This window comes from Trachymyrmex cornetzi, unplaced genomic scaffold, assembly GCF_001594075.2.
Source record: "Trachymyrmex cornetzi isolate Tcor2-1 unplaced genomic scaffold, Tcor1.1 scaffold247, whole genome shotgun sequence".
Classification (NCBI taxonomy): domain Eukaryota; kingdom Metazoa; phylum Arthropoda; class Insecta; order Hymenoptera; family Formicidae; genus Trachymyrmex; species Trachymyrmex cornetzi.
This window is the reverse complement of record NW_017297134.1, coordinates 152,265-165,588: the sequence shown is the minus strand read 5'-3', so window position 1 is coordinate 165,588 and position 13,324 is coordinate 152,265. Positions and strand designations below refer to the sequence as shown.

Sequence of the window (13,324 nt, the reverse complement as noted above, 5' to 3'; positions counted from 1 at the left end):
TACACGTTCCTAAGCCGCGCTTACTTTCCGCTGGCCCTCGCCGCATTATTAATCATCGACGGTGTCGTTGGTTGGATATAACTACTAGTTTCGCGCATCTAGACGCTTTATGTTTTCTAATATAGCTGCTATGGATGTATAATTTAGACGAGATATTATGATTTATTAAAATCTCTAGGCACACACATCGATTTCTCTGTGTTAATTTTTCTTTCTTTTTAGTCCAAAGATTATAATGGATGTACGATAAATTACTAAATTTCTGTACTCCAACGCAGGTACTCCAACGAGATATAGAGGCGCACGGGCGTATCGTCAGTTCGATTGTCAAATTGGGAGACAAAGTTTTCACGCAACAGCAGCAGCAGCAGCAGCAGCAACAAGAACAGGAACAGCAGCAAGAGAAGAAGCAGCAATCCTCGCAGCCTTTGCGTATAGTAAGATCATTGGAGCGACGTTGGCATCTTCTGTTTTTACGCGCCTTGGAGTGGCAGTGTCACATTGAGACCCTCGTATCTCATATAAGAAATAAGGTAACGGTTCTATTATTCGTCTCTTACCTTTCACGGAGGAATATCTTTATATCTTACTCGAGATGCAAAGAGTCGACGCGATTAAACGACACACTTTACATGTGTGAACGAAGGTATTACATTTTCCCAGAGATAATTGACTTTTTTTTTAATTGAGAGTTGCAAAGTGCAATATTATAAGCGAGAAAAGCGCGTAAAGGTGATTAAAATGTGTGTAAACAGAATATATATAAAATATGGAACGCTGCGCTCATTTCGCCGCTTCGTATTAAACTCCGCAAGTATTTCATTCCTCCCGCTGTGCCGATCGTAGTAATTAAACTGAAACTTGTGGGAAAACGCGTCGGACAATATCGATCGATGAGGATGAGCGAATGGGCGATGTCAGGAAATAAAGGGTGGAGCCGAGCAATAATCTGTTAGTGGTTACAATTGACGGAGATGCTTCACAATTGACGACCATTAAGAAGAGTATATTGAGTGGCCATTATGTTTTATTTGTGGTCATGCAGAAAGAAAAATCTAAGCAAAACGATATTTCAAATCTTTTACCACAGACGTAGGCAGTACTCCTCTTTATAACGAAATGAGATAACTTTCTTTCCATTAAATTTAATGACTTACGCATCAACAAACTAAGTGTAGAAAAACTACTGGTAAAATGAAAATATCAATCTAAGATGAAATTAGTTTGATAAACGAATTTATAAGAGTTTATTAAATTTACATGAGATAAATAGAAAACTTATCTAATGTAAAAAAGATATTTGTGTGTATATCGTAAAATAAATTTTTTTTTATATCTAATATTAAACGAGCAACATCAACTATTAGAATATGAATAGATAAAATATTAATTGGCGCGGATGTGTTATATACGTTTTCTTGTATTCTATCAGCTTGCCTACCCTTATCCCTACCCTTGAAAGCGCAAGCCCTTTACCAGTTTAAACTTGTAAAATGTTGTCGAGCGGTTTTCTTTTATACGACCCGCCTCAGGTATCCCGTCGAAGGTTCGAGACCCGGTCTTTGGACAGAGTAACTCAGTAACGCGTCGAGCGTTCGGCCATAACCATAACTCTTTCTTTCTCTCTCTCTCTCTCATCAATTCCAACTGCGTCATATGACACATTCGTGCGCTGATAGTAAGCGATAACTTATTAAAACAAGATAAGTGTCGGTCTTCGCAGAAGCGTACGTTCAACATTTCGGAACACGATAACAAGGTGCGGAGATATCGTGAACAATAATAAGACAAAGTTCGACGGAGTTTATACATCGCTACCGTGATTATGTCGAGTAAAAAAGATTTGAATTTCATATTTCAGATCGCCGTGCCTTACGGCTGCAGTAGCGACAGCGACGAGGAACCAGTCACGAAACAGCCCCGGCTCAGCCGCGGACGATCGCGTGGCTCCGAAGCGGCGGAATCGCCAGGACAGTCCGCTCGCTCGGCGCGTACCGAACGCGCCAAGCGCGCTGTTGGACGCCCAAGATCCGAGTACTGCGATCATCCAGTCTCAAATGAGAGGATCGACCAGTCCGACAGCGACGCCTTTTCCGAGAATCAATCCATCAGCGAAGGATCGTATTTCGAGGTACGTGAATGTATTCATCGAGCGTATGTATACAGAGCGACGAGCCTGTGCGAGTTCGATTACGTGATTTCGATCGAGGCCCATTATTTGCGAATTGAAACGATCCCCGTTACCGTGCGTCCCCGTGACTCCGTCGTGACCGCATAGCGAGCAGCGAAGAAATTGTGTCGTTATGGAAATATTAAGAACCGTGCCGAGGAATGAATCACGCGACTGACAGAAGTTATATTTGTCTCCCACAGTAGAACGTAGAGTAATCTACAGAAGATAAGAGCGACTCAATCACGCAACGATAGTAATGTAAAAAAAGTTCAGATATACGTTTATATCTGAAACGTACGAATGAATCTTCTTTGCAATGTTATTTATAAAATATCACATACAAAATATACACTCTTTTGTGTTTTTATCTTGCATCTCGAGCAATTTTTTAAATAATTGCAAAAAAAACAGGAAGTGGTTTACGTAGTTGTTCCAAGAATCGACAGTCGAGCTATTGTTCTCCATTCTGCTGTCGCGAAACACGACTATTACAAGTCATTGACCCGGTTTTCATGCAATGAGCGCTGCGCGCGATTCATGCGTAGAAATATTAACTCTACTCTCGCGGAGGTGAGTACCGTAGGCATTTTTTCGATGCGAACGATAATGGGCGGATCTTACTGTAATTAATTATTGTCGTTGTATATTACTATACGACAGACGGGAATTTTCATTAACGCTTAATGGACTTCGATAAGCACGTCCGAGCAAAGTACGTCTCGCAAATTGTTCTTCCTTTATGGAATCTCGCAACTGCAGGAGTTAAACTACATCTTTAGCTTTAATGAGAGATAAGAGAGCGTTGTTACTACCACTTTACGCCGCGTAGATTAGAGAAGAGCCGCGTATCCGAATGTGTTAAGTGGACTAAGCCTAGAAGGCCGCGAAGAAGAACGGCTTCTGTAAAACGAATTGGGTACGCACGTACAGTGAGAAGTCCGTACACGCCAGACGCCAGGCGATGATCCTGATAAAAAGTAGCGGTCGAATTTGTAGCAAAAACCGTAACATTCGTGTCGGACGGAGATCTTGCGAACGATCTTTCAAAGTAACTAGTGAAATCATAGATATCCATGCAAGTTATTCTCTCACTTTAATAATACATCGAGATATCGTGTAGCGTGTTCAAGAAGCTTGGGCTTGAGCGATACAGAGAAAATTTTCCTTGCCGATCATTTCAGCGTTCATTTCACTTCCGAATAAAACGATATGGAATTAAAAAAACCAAATCTTAATTAATCTTCTAGAAACCTTGTCCGATAAATAATTAATCGTCTATCGTATCTTCTCAAGCAAGAATTTACTGATAATGCACCGCGTACACGATATTCGCTATCAATAATTAGTACATGCGCTTTCTACGGTATGCAGGATGAATTGTGTCAACTATATGTGATGGACGCAAGGTCCGACGAACCGGAAAAACGAGAGGCCACTATTTCCATTACGTCTATCGCGAGCGATCGAGGGGAAGAGGGTGACGTCGAGGAAAGCAAAGCGAGCGATAACGAGCAACAAGACATGCCGCCCACACCGGACACCGTACCGATAACAACGTCGACGGTGGCGATGCAGGAAACGTGCGACGAAATCGACGCGGCAAACACCGTGCGAATCGAAAGTACAGAAAAAACGAATAACGGTCTACGGACGAACGAACTTGTGAAACGTGGAGCAACGGACGAAGCTGCTTCATTCAACACGTAAGTCGCATTTCCTTTCTTTCCTACTATCTCATCTTACTATTTCGTAACGGTAAAACGATCGTCCGAGAGCTGATCATCCATTACCCGGTTATCTCTTCCGGCTGTCGCCGAAATGACAACCGATACCAGATGGGATTTTTTTATGTTTTAGGTCTGACAGAAAATCAAAGAACTGTGCTACCTTCTACTTCAAGCACCTGGACACCGATTCTGAGGCAGATTGTGGTCAACTAGTCCAGGAATCATCCAACACGGTGGACGATTCCTCCGAGGAGGAGTGGACTTACACTCCTGCCCGTCGAAACGGCTCGCTTGTCGTTTCGGAGCAACGAAGAACGAATGTTGTGGTTCGTCTGGACTTTGGCGAGAGTCCGAAGGTCGATCTCTCGGAAAAAATGCATTTTGCGCAGAAAAAAAGTGTAGGTAACGAAAAAGAAACGGAAGATGACGCTCGCAAAGTTCAGCAAAAAGATAGCGATGATGAAAAGAAGACTGATAAATCGAGTATTGAAAGATTGATCAAAGAAGTTGAAAACTTGATCGGTGAAGAAAGACACACGGCCTCGCGCACTTTTTCGCAGCTAGAGTTCGAGGAGAAAAACATAACGAACAATCATCGAGCTAAATACGCGCGAGTGAAGGAATGGTTGAAGTTGAACGCGTCGAGAAGTTATGAGGGCAAATCACAGGTAAATTAGATCAATAGATTTCTAGAAAATCGGAACAAACAAAGTAAATCGAATATCCTTCTTGGATCAAATCAAATAATGATTAATATTGAAGTATTAGTATTAAATTGGCATAAATATCTCTTGCGTATAAATTGCTCTACAAAATTACATACTATTTTTCTGTGTAAAAATTATTGCGGATATTGCAAAAAACCGTAGAAAACATGACATAATGATATAACGTATAATAACACGTACATTACAGCCGTTAGATAGCTGCGACGCCAGCGGTGAATACACAACGGAGGAATCCGATGCAGAAAGACAATCGATATCGTCGGATGATTTGCAGAGTAGCGTCGCGACCTATCGCCGATTCGAAGGTGCTCTCGCTATATCGCAATCCCCTTCGCAAGAGATACTTGATTACGTTCAGAAAACGCCTGTCAACGAGATATCTCCTGACGAGAATACGCCGAAGGTCATAATGCGATCGAGACAAAAAGCGAAAGGATCTAGGCCATGGAGTGTTTCTTGTATCTCTCAAATTGGAGATAATCATACCTTAGCTCAGAAAGACAATCCTATTTTACCGTTCTTATCTGAGACTGCTCTTCATCAGTTGGTTGCGACTCTACCTACTAAATCCGTATCCTTCGATGCTACGTAAGTATATTGTTTTAATAAATTTATATATTTTTTTTTTAAATTAAGTTTCGCCCTGTGTTGGTTACTAATCTACGTTACTGTTTGGTGTAGTTAAATGGAATTTATTATCAAGTATCGTTTATATTGCAGAGGATCACGGAAATCATTTAATAATTCCGCATCCACTTTATTAGAAGAGTCTTTTATGTGTTCGGACGATCGCGTAGCTAGAAATATATCGTTTCGCAGAAAGAAAAATAGATTACGTAAGAAGACTTTGGTAAGGAAGGTTTCAATATAATAGGTTAACTATACGTGTCTACCAAGTTAATTTCTTTTCATCAAACGTATTTTTTACTTTTTGCTTTGAGTTATTTTGTAGATTAAGTTTAAATCGAGGATTCGAATTTATTTAGGGCCGTAAAAGTGAGTCTAGTTCGGAAAGTGCACATGCCAATCATCATTCGGCGGGAAGCGATGGTAGCTCGAATCAGCAACGTTCGTCTCGCAAAATGAATCTAAATCGCACAACGCATTCAGTTTCGAAAGAAAACTGCCATAGTCGTTCTACGACGCTCGTAAAATCCGGATCTTTCTCAGGCTGTACCGTCCATCAACAATTACATGTAGAAAGGACGCTGCTTGTCAATAATCCTACTCCGCTCAGGCTACTTTGTTGCAAGTCGGTTGCTTCCACGTTGGAAACAGAAGGCGAAGATCGTGATTGTGCTCAAGGACACTTTGCTTACAATAATGATATATTGAGTACTGTGCTGAATAGCAAAGAACTAAGTAATCAGCAGTTGAATATAGACAGTGACGTGGAAATGCACAGTCTCGGTAACAATTCATTATCCGAACAGGCTTGGGATAATTACCAGGTGATACACACAATTGCACAATATTCACAATAAAAATCTAATAAGAAGTATCGTTTCTTTATATTGACAAATTTTTTTATCTACAGGAGAAATATATGAGTGAAGCTTACAGCGAGCCATTAGATGTAGAGACGGCTCGAGAATTGTTGGATTTTGGAGATGATTATCGAAATTTTCTCGATAGTCATTCAGAATGCGCATCCAGTATAAGCGCAATTCCTGCTCGTTTGCCATTGCCTAAAACTCGCACGTATCACGTAGGTCCCTTACTATTATATTGTCTCGATCAAGTGTCCATATTCTTCTTATGAAAAAGCACTTTACAAAGAGAAAAGAGAGTACATATTTAGTATATGTAATTGAATTAATCAGCCTTAACCAATTAATAATTTTTATGTATCCATGATATTGAATAGTGTGCCATTTACAGTGATCAATATATACCCCCAATCATTATATTGATACAATACACTTTGATAAAACATTAAATTATAGCTATAATAAATAAATATTTTAAGCAGTTATATAGGTGTTTTATTTTTCATAATATGATTATATACAATATTATAAATTTCATGTAATATCTTGTTACAACGTAAGTTGTAATTATCGAAATATTAACCGACTTTGCTATAGAACGAATGTGATACAATTTATGAATTGTAGTTTTTCTCTGTTAAAGCTTACTGATGATTGCGTAATTACACATCACTGATAAATCAAATCTTACAATAAAAAAATACAGCAGCAATAATAAAACTCTATTATTTGTAAATGATCAAATATTTACCTTTGATAATGCTACAGATAAGAGAAATTGAGAAATATTTTACAATATAAATGCTGTAATACTCTATATGATTCTAACGCGTTCATGGACGCGATGCATTCGTATGTGTATTGTATCTACATAATGAATTCCAAGAAGGCGCCGTATGTTACGTAATCAAACGTTCATGCATTGTGATTATATTCTAGGAAATCGACGATAGTACGGAAGACAGTGATAATGACGAAGAAGATTTACGAAAAATCGTAGAAAATTCACAAGCGCAACTTATACTTGCTGAAAATACTTTCGTAAGATCCAATGGCGCGGTTCCTTCAGAACTCGTACGTATCTTCTTACTAATGCTTGCAATACAGTGTCCTGTATCTATAACATTTTGTAGATGCTTTTGGAGTACGGTTTTTACTTTATCTCTTATACGCTTTATCCGTTATTTCGCTTTATCTCGTAAGTAGTGATTTTATAAAGTTTGCACGTCGTATTCGTTATATATTGTATGAACGCATGAAATACAATTTATTTAATTTTATTTAAGTTTGCGTTAATTATAATGTTGTCTCCTCTCCTACTATCAGTAGCATTTACAATATATTATTCGATAAAACTATAAATTATATTTTATTTATATTTTAATATATAATTTCAATTATATTTTTAAAGACATAACAAATCTTGTGTTTCTATAACACAAATAAGATTTATGTGTACCATTTTATTAATTTATGTTATACGGTTTACAGCATTGTGTATCATCTTTTTGTTTGTTTTTCTTCTATTTAAAGAATGTAGGATCGTAATAACTATATTCTTTAAACAGTTCTTTAAGTTTCAAGACTGTTATTTCAAATTATTAATGTGCATGATTCTTTGTATAATTCTTTAGTAATCTTTCTCTTATTATGAAAATTTTGTATAGCAAATATATATTACGTGGTATTCTCGAATAGATTATAATAATTGGTTAATCATAGGAAATGTTTATCTATTTTTTGTATATTATATTGAATAAGAGAATAGTGTAATAAAACGATTAATTAGATGTATTATTTTATTGTTCACACAACACATTTGTGTCAATATAGACACATTAGTTAATAGAATTTATCCTTTGTATCTCTAATAGGCCGAAGTGGAGTCTGCATGTAAAGAAAACTTAGGATGTTTGCAGACCGTACTGGAATCGCAAAACGGATACTTACGAAATGAAAAATACTCAAAACAAATTCGTGGTGAGTACAAGCATTCAATCAATTTCAAACTGTTCTTCGTAACCACTACCACTTTGTGTCTTACAATAAGCTTGCTTTCCGGCTTATTTCTTATGATGCGCAGTGAAAACAATATCTTCCAGAAATAACATTTTCATATTATTGCATGTTAGTACACCCGTAGTAAACATTTTTTTGTAAAAAAAAAACACGAGATATAAGCACACATTATTTTATCATATCTGCCATTATCTTATTATATATTATCAGTAGAATCGCATTTATTTTGTTGAACTGGTAAATAGATAACAAAAATGTGAACGTTTATTTCCATCGCACAAACATTTTATCACATAAACGTCTGTTTCTATTGTTAAGCGTGCTAAGATTCAATTCGTGTCAAAATTAGCTGTAATGTCATTGCGAAATCATTGCTCTAGTTTAAACCGGTTTAACATTTATATTATCGTGACCTCCATCGAATAGTAGAACTTGGGTAAATTTGAACCCAACTTTAATTCAACTAATATTATTTATTTAACCAATATATAGAAAATTATTTATTTATTTTGTATATATGTACTTTATTATTTATGTTAAATAAAATCTTTATGTTAATCTGCTTATTAACATGTATTACATTGCATCTAATATTTTCTCTTTATTTTAACCTTTTGCGATCTGCACAATTTTTTTTTTACTATTACTCGATAATCCTCACAATTTAATTTATTTCTGTAAGGGAAGTACAATGTTTTTAGCTCGTTATAAATTTTTGTACTTGATTTAAATATGTAGGTGAATGTAGGAAGAGAGAAAAGTATTATCAACAATAAAATAGAAAGTAAGGAATTATTCACGGAAACATACTTAATAAAAACTATGTGCTAATATTAGTTTTTTCATATACATGCAACATTATTCGTGAAAGTAAGAGATGCAAAACATACATTGTAATTAAAATAGTCGACAATAGTGTGCGCTTTCATAGTGTTTAAATCGACGTTAGTCACGACACAATTTGTTTTCAACAAAGTTCAAATAGGCGCATCCGAGCGTAGGAGAAAGCAGAAAATGGAAACGTATATGTTCCTAACGACCATACGGCGCATTGTAAATAGTTTCACAGTATTGTTTATTCGAGGCAACGGTGTCAGCAGTAACGTGATCAATGAGAGCTTCCGAGCTATTTTACGACTCACATTAGTATGTATGTATATATTAAGAGTGCCGTGTATATAAGCGTCAGATCGGATTAACGACAAGTTTACTCCAATCGTAAATCTAACGAGATCGTTAGATCGTCAATCGCGCGTGCACGTGGGTGCCGAGGTGTGCGTAGGTGGATACGCATGCTGCGTTTGTAACGTGTACCTCGAGTCGCACCTTATATGAAACTTAACAATACTCCGTCGGGCAGAGTCGTAGGAACCGCGGGTGTTAGCGGTGCCGCGCTATCCGTGATCAACATCGGTGTGCGAATCACAACTCGCTCACTCGTTCGCTCGCGCAATCGTATCTTCGCTACGTCGTGGCATCACGTGGGCACAGTGCTCGCTCCCGTGAACGAGCGCCGTGCTTCGCAGTGTTTCGATGTGCCCGAACGTCACCAGACGTTCGCTCGTCGCATCTGCTTCGTGTCGCGTTCATAGCTATTTCAGCTATCCGTCATCGCTATATTGATTAGAAGATACATCCGCATCTTCCGGACGCGTCCACCTGTCATTCGAATTTGTCGACCCGATGCTTGCGCGAGGGGAGAAGATTGCCCCGGACAATTCGCGTACGTATTACCTTCGTCATCGTTTTGCTATTGCTATCGTTGCGAAATTGGTGCAATTAGCTTTATCAATGACCGTGAGAAACGTTCTTCTCTATGCAGTTGGCAAGTTTGAAGTTCTTCTCCGAATGCAACTATACTATTTGTGGAAAATGAATCGAATACAATTGCCATGTTCAAATTTCTTATCAATTTTTTTGGAACACGGCCTTGGTCTGGTTGGATTAAATAGTAATTCTGGTGGAAAATAGACGAATCAGAATTTTCTGGTTAAATCTACTAGAATTCTAGTAGTTGGGATAACTAGAATTCTGATTAATATAATTATTCTGGTAAAAATAAGAATTTTAGTACATTTTACCAGAAATATTGTATCAACCAGAATTCTAGTTATCTCAATTAAAATTCTAACAGAGTTAACCAGAAAATTCCGATTCGTTCATTTTCCATCAGAATTATTATTTAATCCAACCAGACCATTTTTCTCAGCGATATTTTCAAAATTACATACGGCTAGAAACGACTCACGTATCCAAAAATGACGTAAACGGTACAGTGCCGACGAGATTATACGATGAGAACATCGATCAAAGGAAATCAAGTAAATGCTTACGCAAACAAAGATATTTGAATAGATTTCTCGTAGGAAGTTTGGATAATGTAAACACATTATCTCGAAATATTATTTCTTAATGTCATCTTAGAAAATTTAAAAAAGACGACGCAGAATCTCAATGTTACGATTGTCTATTTCGAAATTATAAAACGCTGGCTCCGCGCTGCGCAGAACTTGAAAAAGCGAATGGTTGTAGCAACCCTTCATTCCGGATCCTCGCATTGTTGCGTGCGGTAATAATATACGTTGTCTACTACAGTAACGCTGTTCCGTTACCCGCCGAATCCATCGATCATTCTCGCGATATCAACGTTTGAAACGATGCGACGCAATTGCACAAAGTGCCGCGTGACGTGACGATTATTGTGACCGTGATCGTCGCTCCACTTCTTCAGGATAGAATGAAAAATCGCGATTAGTTTCGCGAAAGTAAATTATGCCGAGATATTTTTGCAACGTCAACAAACACGTGAAACTTAACTAATAGGATAAAAATATTCTATTGAGTCCTGCGCGAATCAATAGAAACCTGAGCACGCGCTCGACCCGGCGTGAACCATTTGTTCCATGTCTCCTTTTGTGTACCAACATTCGTATAGACACACATGCGTGTTTCCGCGAAAAACACGTCGTGCATTACGTCGTTTGGAACCATCACCAACTGCATTGAATAGCGAATTACGCTCTAGCGATCACACGCGGCGAGGCGAGGCGAGGCGTACGATCGCACGAAGCGTACGTTTCCATGCACGATGCGCGTTTACATATGCACCACGTGTACCGTACGAGCTGCGTTCATATCGCGTTCATATCGCATTCGTGCTTCGTTTTTTACACTCATGCGTATGGTCCGTCACTTCCTGTAGGTCAATGCAAAACATGATACTTTCTATATACGCGTCGAATTTTTCTTATTGCATTCTATACACGCCTTTCTTCGAGGATGTATACATCGCTATAACGATGATTTTTACGACGTTGTAATGCCGCGTTAATTCGATCTTCGTCCATTTCTTTACGGTATCGTTTCTATCGTGCTGACTGTGCGGTTTCGATTTGGAAAAAGTGGCCGTCGTAAAAGAAAGTGGCGAGACGGTAAAAGAGGTCACGGAAGCCGTACGGTACAGACATAAGTATCTTGACCTTTAAGATTTTTTGCTCATGATCGTTTTACATAACCGGCTGATGAGGGCCACAAATCGTTACGGATACCGTTATTACAGATAACAGTACAATTCTTTAAAGGCCGGAAATAAAAAGACATATAGGAGTATAATTGCTAGGTCGTTTTTTCTTTCTTTCACGAGACTTACCAGAGAAAGAAAGAAAGGAAACAGTTGAACGCACGAGTGCCCGCGTCGAGTACCAACATGACATATGTTAAATTATATAGTGCCATATGTAGCAATGTAGGGAAGTGCTACCGTACGATTGTATCAAGTTAGTTATAATATTATGTCATTTGCAATATCAAGAACATCACACAAAAAAACTGTATATTATATATATTTATCATAATATTTTTAAGTCATTGTAAAGAAGACAGAAAAAAAAATTAATTGAAATTTTATTAATTATTTAAGTAATTTTAAAACGCGCACAAACACTTGTAATATTTTTAATACTCAAGATTTCTGTTCGTCTATCTTATTATATAAATGCTCTAACAGAATTGATGAAATAATGTAAAGTATTACCATTTATCTTAAAATACTATGTTATTAATGTCGCTCTATGTTGTATAATTCATTTAGGCACGATCGAGAGATGGGAAACTTTGACATCGCGAGTCGAACAGGCGCAAATGGCCAGCTCTCTTCATCGCAAATTAGCTGCCATGAAAACGGAATTCAAAACCATGTACGATCGATTTTTTGATTACGAAATCGGTCTGGAGCTGCCGAATGTGCTCGACGATCGCATTAACGAGATTAATGTAAGTTATTTTCAATATTATGTATATTTTACTTCACATACTGATCTAAAAGTCACTCGAAAGACTTCTGACATGCAAAATTCACGTCAGATTTATTTATTTAAATTAAAGCTCTTCTCCTTAACGTCATATGTGTATATATTTGGAGTTAACGATAATTTTCCATTAGATGTGATTTGGAATTATACTATTCTTGGGACAATAACATAGGTACCTTTTTATCAACAGCGAATAAATTCCACGTGTACATGCATGCATATGATAACTTAGGTTACTGCTGGTAAGCATACCGATAGAGATGTGTATCCTCTTGTGCTAAACAAGAATTCTACTGTGACTCGATTGGTATCAGAGATTTTTTTTCTCTTCTCTTTTGATCTCGTTCTTTAGCGAAGAAATAAATTTACAATATCGATTATTGTAAATTGCGTGACTACTTTATAACTTTCTCTTTACTAATCCTTTTATATAGTGCATTTATCAATTAATATTGCAAAATTTGAAGATGTTTTAGTGAAAAAAAAGTATTCTTACGAGAAAAATAATTTTGGAAAAAGATATTTATTGATAACAAAGCAGCATCGCGTAAAATTTTTAATAAATGTAATATTAATAAAATGGTTGGCCTAGAATGATATATCAATAAATTCCGAATTTGAGAATTTAATTGAAAAGTGCTTACGTTGGCTACTCCAAAAATTCGAAAGTAAGAAAAATTCGAATTTTGGACGTACGTTTCAAGACACACAGTTTCTGACGAATTTCTTCAAGTTCTTTGAGAATCGAATCGCGATGGGAAAGCGCATTATTGGAAATGTCTTTGGTACGGCGGGTAAGACAGAAAAGTCAGAAACTGGGGGTAGAAAGCTCGCCAAGCAGTCGCGGTCGGAGAGGAGGAGGGAGGCGTGGGGGGGG

General features: G+C 37.5%; 1 protein-coding gene across 1 annotated transcript in view; it reads left to right on the top strand.

The window, feature by feature from the left end:
* Nucleotides 1-13,324, top strand: part of LOC108761288 (uncharacterized) — a 38,785-nt gene that overhangs the window by 13,131 nt on the left and 12,330 nt on the right. Inside the window, exons 7-17 of the mRNA XM_018507717.1 lie at nt 279-533; nt 1,862-2,131; nt 3,545-3,876; nt 4,031-4,568; nt 4,816-5,216; nt 5,349-5,478; nt 5,615-6,079; nt 6,166-6,336; nt 7,058-7,192; nt 7,993-8,098; nt 12,228-12,409. Coding sequence (XP_018363219.1) covers nt 279-533; nt 1,862-2,131; nt 3,545-3,876; nt 4,031-4,568; nt 4,816-5,216; nt 5,349-5,478; nt 5,615-6,079; nt 6,166-6,336; nt 7,058-7,192; nt 7,993-8,098; nt 12,228-12,409 — 2,985 coding nt within the window. The remainder of the gene's footprint in view (nt 1-278; nt 534-1,861; nt 2,132-3,544; nt 3,877-4,030; nt 4,569-4,815; nt 5,217-5,348; nt 5,479-5,614; nt 6,080-6,165; nt 6,337-7,057; nt 7,193-7,992; nt 8,099-12,227; nt 12,410-13,324) is intronic.